We start from the raw sequence: 6,889 nt of genomic DNA, 5'->3' as shown, positions 1-6,889 counted from the left end.
TTAGCAGGTTTGAGGTTGGGACCTCCAAAAATCTTAAAACATTTAAAAAAATTTTAACAAACTTCCCAGGTAGTTTTGATCATCCAGATTTGGGAACTACTGATTTAGGATACTTATTTAAGGTCTATCCAAAAAACTTCAGGCCTCTGAGTTCACTAAGGATATTTGTAACTTTGGGTAGTTATAAATTACCAGCCTAGAGAGAATTTAACAAATTAAACTGTCTAGAAGTAATTTCATACTAAAATACCTGCCCAATTTAGTACTTAAATTACCTGATGATTTTCTGTCTATCCATTCTCCTCCCCCAGGCCAAGGCCTGCACATAATATTTGTTTCCCATGGCTAAGTACTAGCTGCCCCCGGTGCTCATAAAGTTGTTCTGCTGGATTCTGTTCTGTTACCACTCCCTTTTCTTCTTCCGTTCAGATTCCCAAAGCTGCGAGGAACAGACGTATTTTAGAGTACCACAGCCAACTGATGTCACTTGCAGCATTATGTATCAAGACATCAACCCAGAAACTTGCAAACCCTGCTCCCATTCCACTGGTAGGGAGACACTAAACAACCCTAATGTGAGGATTAAGTTCTTGGTGGAAGAAAATGCTCTCACCACGCACAATAGTTTAAAAGCTTGACTATTCTTGAAGCCAAGACAAGAGAAAGTTAATTATAACTTTAGAAGTTTCAAAAATACAGTGACTTCTGGGTCGCCTCCAGTAGCCCCAAACCCATTGATGTCTAGACCCCCTCCTCTGCATCTCAGAATTAGTAGATGCTTAAATTCCAAGACAGAAAGAATCTGAAAGCAATGGCCTATAAGGAATTTGGGGAATAACATTTGATCTCATTTTCCTCTCAATCTGAAGTCATGATATCAGTGTACATCAAATGGAAAAATAAGCTTAAAAGTAAGTGAGGATCATACTCCTTAAAAACACAGATGTGGATTTCTAATCTTTCCACAAAATTCCAGATCAAAAATTGAAGGATGAGATGATCTTTCTTATACTGAAGGCGCTAACTAGTCACATGAGCCAGCAGCAAGTCAAAGCCGACACCCAGGAGATGCAGAAATGCACCTGGGTCCCAGGTGTTTTTTCTAAGTGATCATGGACCTCCTTACTGGACAGTTGGAAGGAGACAGTTCAAACGTAATTAATAAAACTGCTAGGTGAGCAATCAAAGGAAAGAGATGGAAAGACCTCCTAGAACTGGGATGGAAAACAAGCCAAACACTATTAGCAGCAGGCCCAGCTGGAGGAGGACTTGGTTTGTAGATTGATGTAGTCCCCTTGGGTGGACAAAGACATGATATCTTCTCTGGAATTGCTCATCATCTTTTCAATGAGGACTCTAAAAAGAAATAAGAAATAAGCCTGAGAAGCTAGATGGAGGAAAAGGAGAAATGGCAGACATTGTCTTCTCACCAGATAGCATTCAGTAAAGCCACAAGGTTTAAATGCCCCTTTGTGCTCAGTTATCTTAGGAGAGAAGACAGTGTCCCTGACCTTCAGGAGCTGGCATTCCAGTGGCTCCGTCTGTTCTTGTTAGCTCAGAAACAAGAAAAGAAGTTCCATAGGGCTTCAGTGGAAGATGGATAAATCTTCATGCCTATCCCCATAACAGCATGAGATACTCACCTCATGGCCTCGTTAATATTTTTGTTCTCCTTGACTGATGTTTCTGTCCAACCTGTGAAACCGTTCTCTTTACTGAACCGGTCAATCTGGTCCCGGCTCACTGCCCAAGGTGACAGATCACACTGACAAAGAGAATAAAAGGCAACACCATAAACTTCCTGGAAACAGAAATATGGCTTAGATGCCTGTGTATTTAAGACATTTTTCTACCAATGGCTAAGAATACACCAGCATCTAAAATCTATAGTCAGCATTCTTCCCAAAGAAAGTCTCACCCTCAACATCCTTTGAAAGGAGGAAGAGATGATTCTGCTAACTTGAGAAGGAGAAACACACGCCCCAAATCAGAGAGCATTTTAGATATGCTTACTCTCTGACCACAGATAGAGGCTAGGGGCCATTTTCTTAGGTTGGCCACATACCTTGTTGGCCAAGAGCAGGCAGGGCACGGGCTCTCCATTGGGCAATGTGAGCTTGCTGTCCAGGTCCTGTTTCCATCTCTGGCTGTTGCTGAAGGTAGTGGCATTGGTAACGTCAAACATAATAACACAGGCAGAAGCGTCCCTATAGTATAGTCGTGTCATAGAGGTGAAGCGCTCCTGTCCTGGGGAGAAAGAGGAGAGTTCCTGAGGAAGTGATCCTAAGAACCAATCTCAGCACCCTCTCTGACACATGTGGCAGAGGGAGCCACTCACTGTCCCCCTCTACCTCTTGGTTTTCTATCTATCCCATAAAGGGATAATTAAGCCCCTTCATCTCCAAGGTAGATTCTGCACCCAGATTGCTCAAGTCCAAATCCCTGCCCTGCTGCTTAACTATCTATATGTCTTAGGGCAAATCAAGCTCTTGGTGCTTCATATTTCTCATTTGTAAAATGAAGATAAAAGCAGTAGTTTTATGATAGACTTGTTGCGAGGATTAATGAATCACTGAATTTAAAATGCTCAGATGAGTGCTTGGCACATAATAAGGGTTCACTATCATTATCTATTTTCTGGGGGTCTTGTTTCTCACCAAGGTCAGCTTTAAACCTAGAAAAAGCACCTTTCCCCTGCTCTGGGAGCATCCACCTATGGTCTGGACAATCCACCACCTTGCCAGCCCCGCCACCCACATGGACTGCTCCAGATCTATTCAGGGCAAAACATCTACAAAAGCTCTATGTATCCTCAGATCAGCCCAATCATTTCAGCTTCAGAAACAATAATTTCTGGTTTTGCTGCCTCACTTTTTCTCTGAGAGTTTGCTGGTTAAACCACAATTTCTTCCCTTGTTCCTACCCAGCCTTCGCAGCTTACCTGCAATATCCCACAGCTGGAGCCGCACCACCTCTGAGTCAGACCACTGGAGAACCTTCAGAGCAAAATCCACTGAAAATACATACTTTAATAAAATTTCCCTTTAAAAATTCCAGGGATAAACTCAGATCAAATATGAAATTACAACCCTAAGGACATACAACTCCAATCCCATTTATTTATTTCCAAGCCCTCGACTGGCTGAGATGAGCCCACACTCACGTATCAAGTGTGGGACAGATCACTCATACTTGCTCTCCAAAGGGGTCTCCAGCTTTCACTCTTCTGTCAAGCAAATTTATTTGCTACTACTTGTCTCCAAGGCTGGGGGCAGGAAGATGGGAATGATTATGAAAACAATTCCTATTCTCAGGTTAAACAGTTTCTGGGAGATTTAGGGGGTTTTTCTTAGGGAGGAGATGAGGGGGGAAAAGGGAGAAATGAGATAAGTGTGGTCACTTTTGTATCTTCCACATTCAATTTCACTGTTGGTTTCTAATCAAATTGTATTATGAGAAAAACACACTCTGGTGAATTCTACATTCTCCATAAGGCTGCAAGAATTAACTTGGGCAGGAATAGGATAAATGGAAAGGGTCCCAGAGGATTCCCAGAAGAAGACACTGCTTGGATGATGCTTAAGAGCTGCGCTGGATGTAATCTAGTAAGTCTGGAGATGCTGAGACTCCGTGAGCTAAGGCTGAACAAGTATTCCAGGGGGAAAAGCTTTTGGATACGGACAGAAATAGAATAATTTCCGAGGTTTGGAAATACATTCTTATACTTCTGTGACAGAAATAAAAGCTAGGGGAAATTTAGAGGAAACACTGAAAAAAAAATTAGCCAGAGTCAATTATATTCTTTACTAAAGGAAAACTAGAGCAATTGCTAAAAATTAACTAGCAGAACACTTTTAACCCAAAACCATGAAATAGGCGTGGGGGGGCAGAGTGGCGAGAAAACAGTCTTTGAAACTTTAAACTCTTAATTTTGCTAGATGTTCTTAAGGAGAATGTTTTAATTGCAATGTAAATGCTTCTTAATTTTTTAAAAGCTTCTATATGAACACCAGCACACATTTTCAAATTTTCTATCAATACAAGGTTTTTTTCCCTTTAAAACAAGTTCTTTTAACAGAGGTAAAGTTTTAAGTTACTCTCCCCTGTCACCAGCTCTTCCCAAACACCTTCTAATTAACAAAAATGCATTTCTACCTCTGAAAAAACAGTTGAGTCCAAAGGCCCCACCTGGGGAAAAAAATGAATGAACTCTCGGTGTTCCCTTCCTCCTTCCCTTCCTCAGTTTGAAGGGGAAAGGGGTGGGAAGAGAGGTCAGAGAAGTGGTATATTTCACATTCTTCCTAGAATTCCTAGGTTACTTTTATTTAAGCTATCAATGGACAAAAGCCACAGCTCATCAGCCCTAATGGGCATCTAATTGCATAACCAAGGAGCTCCTTTGGAGATTTTGTGTCCCCCTACCCACCTACATCACCATAACAAAACTAGAGTCCTTCAGACCAGTTCTGCTTCCTAGGTTCTCCCCGTGAAGCCAAGTTAAACACCTTTCTGTTCCTTTCTCAATGGCTGTCTGTAACTCCCTGGAGAGGCCGGACAAAAGCCCCAGCGGGCTCCTAACCAGGCCCTACAGAGTCTCCGTCGCTTCTGCTGATTGGATAGATTTGTCCCTGACGGCTTGGAAAGCTGCAGGAGGAGAGTTGAATTCAGAGTGAGCCGGCGATAAACAGCAATTGCTCATTCTCATCCTCCCGTCCCTATTTCTCATCTTCCCACCTTTGCCCCATCTCTTTCCTGGTAGTCGGCTATGGCTGGGAAAACCTCACTGGGGAAACCTGAGAGAGGTATGCAAATCAAACAGCCAGCAACTACTCCCTCTAGGATCCCAGACTCCTATGACCCAAGGAAGGACCCAAAGGACACCAAATTCCCCTTCCCCAACCCGCTTGGGTCCACAGCTCGAGTCCGCATCGGAGCCCCAGTCTACCCCTTCCGCCTTCCCGCCTCCCCGACCCCCGGCGACGTCTCACCTCCCACCGTGGACTTGTAGTGTTTGCTGAAGCTGTCCTGGGAATATCGCTGCACCAGCGACGTCTTGCCCACTGCGGCGTCCCCCACCACCAGCACTTTGAACAAGTGGTCGCGGCTGCCCATGGCTAAACCCCAGTGTGTGTTTTAAGGAGGCAAGAAGTAGGGGGAGTCGCTTTTTTTAACCCTCTTCAAACTGAAGCTGGGCATTCCCACTCACCGCCTGTTGGTGCTGCTCTGACAAGAAAGCAAAAAAGGAAACTTTGCACTCAAACCTATACGCGTTTCCTCCCCGCGCGGCCACAGCTTGGGTGGGGCTCAGGGCGAGAGCTTCCCGAGCCCCCGGCTGTTCGCACCTTCCCCCTCCCTCTTCCAGCCCGGCTGCCGGGAAACGAGACCAGGCACCAGTCCCCCACCCACCGGGACTTCCCCCGAGCAGCTCCCCTGGGCGACTGACCCCGGGCCAGCTCACTACACGGCTGGAGCCAGAGATAGCGCCCGCCCCTCACCGTACAAACCAAATTGTGGGGAAGGACCAACGCACACCTCGATGCCCTGGACCCGTCCCGCCCCCGACGGCGCGGTCCCTCTCGCCTTCCTCTACAAGCGTCACGTGCAGCGTCGCTTGCAGCACTACATTTCCCAGCTTACCTCGCGGTAAAAAGAACCTGCCGATTGTGGAGACTCCCCGCGAGGCCTCCTGGGAAGTGTAGTTTCCTCACTATTAGTGTTTTAAGACACCCTACAGTTTCAAGGCGTTCAAATTCCTTCAGCTTTTCTGAATCTTATTTTAAAAGCATTCTGGGTCAGTAAAGATTTCTTTCTTTTTTTTTTTTGAGACAGAGTCTCGCTCTGTTGCCTGGGCTAGAGTGAGTGCCATGGCGTCAGCCTCGCTCACGGCAACCTCAAATTCCTGGGCTCAAGCAATCAGCCTCCCAAGTAGCTGGGACTACAGGCACGCGCCACCATGCCCGGCTAATTTTTTCTATGTATATTTTTAGTTGTCCAGATAATTTCTTTCTATTTTTAGTAGAGACGGGGTCTCGTTCTTGCTCAGGCTGGTCTCGAACATCCTGAGCTCAAATGATGCACCCACCTCGGCCTCCCAGAGTGCTGGGATTCCAGGTGTGAGCCACCGCGCCTGGCCAGTAAAGATTTCTTAAGAGGAGATATGTTCAACATGCTCTCACCTGCCTAAATCCATCCCTAGATAATTTTCTCCTATCTTTAAAGGTTTTATTGAGTTAAGATGAAAAATTATGCCATTAATAAAAACCCAAGCCTCATCCATCATGCTCAAGTGAAGTCCATTTCTTATTCCTTCAAATAGATAGACAAGTCCAGGACCTTGTGAACATGATTCATATTTTCCATATGACCCAATACCAGGCAAGTGTAGGCAATCTTGACATAAGAGACCAATTCTTAGGAAAAAAACCTATGCCAAAAGTTACAGCATTTAATAACTAGCGATAGCAATAAAGACAGAAAACGAGAGACAGTTCCTCACTCACACTTCCACAATTCCCATTCTAGCCACACCACTCGTCATTTGAGCTGGAGGCTAATTGGAGTACATCGGGAATCCTCCTGCACGTCTCGCTGCTGTTGCTCATGAATATTCATAAAACGACAGTCTGGCAAATAATTTTAATTTTTCAGCTTGAAACTTTTCTGACCTCCCTGTCCTTTATGGAGGAGGACCTTGGCAGAGCATGAGCTCAGTGGCAAGCGAAGAGAGTTCCATTTTCTATGCCTTTTCCAGGAATAGAAGAAGAGAACCAGCAGGGCCATGGGAAAACAGCCCTGGGCTTGACACGTTCTGTGAGGAAAGAACATCATCGTGGTTCACAACATATTTAGCCCAAAACGTTTGTTCCCTAGGTACAGGAGCCTAGGCTAG

General features: G+C 45.0%; 1 protein-coding gene across 1 annotated transcript; it reads right to left on the bottom strand.

Annotated features, from left to right (window-relative positions):
• Positions 1 to 628: 628 nt before the first annotated feature.
• On the bottom strand, positions 629 to 5,552 carry RAB29 (RAB29, member RAS oncogene family). Its single transcript, XM_012657875.1, has 6 exons — positions 5,533 to 5,552; positions 4,989 to 5,223; positions 2,942 to 3,013; positions 2,066 to 2,247; positions 1,644 to 1,765; positions 629 to 1,356 (listed from the first exon to the last, which is right to left on the bottom strand). Exons 2-6 carry the CDS (start codon positions 5,110 to 5,112, stop codon positions 1,242 to 1,244), a joined length of 615 nt encoding a protein of 204 aa, XP_012513329.1. The 5' UTR covers positions 5,113 to 5,223; positions 5,533 to 5,552; the 3' UTR covers positions 629 to 1,241.
• Between the last annotated feature and the right edge of the window lie 1,337 nt (positions 5,553 to 6,889).

The sequence above is a fragment of the Propithecus coquereli genome, unplaced genomic scaffold (genome assembly GCF_000956105.1).
Source record: "Propithecus coquereli isolate 6110/MARCELLA unplaced genomic scaffold, Pcoq_1.0 Scaffold563, whole genome shotgun sequence".
In the NCBI taxonomy this organism is placed as follows: domain Eukaryota; kingdom Metazoa; phylum Chordata; class Mammalia; order Primates; family Indriidae; genus Propithecus; species Propithecus coquereli.
Note: the sequence above shows the minus strand (reverse complement) of the source record. Positions and strands in the feature narration are given on the sequence as shown.

Excerpts from the sequence above, each read along its gene's own strand:
- RAB29 (XM_012657875.1), bottom strand. The coding sequence starts at position 5,112 with ATGGGCAGCCGCGACCACTTGTTCAAAGTGCTGGTGGTGGGGGACGCC. Across the intron at positions 3,014-4,988 it reads CTACAAGTCCACGGTGGGAG|TGGATTTTGCTCTGAAGGTT; the intron begins GTGAGACGTCGC and ends ATGTATTTTCAG. Across the intron at positions 1,766-2,065 it reads GCCTGCTCTTGGCCAACAAG|TGTGATCTGTCACCTTGGGC; the intron begins GTATGTGGCCAA and ends TCTCTTTGTCAG.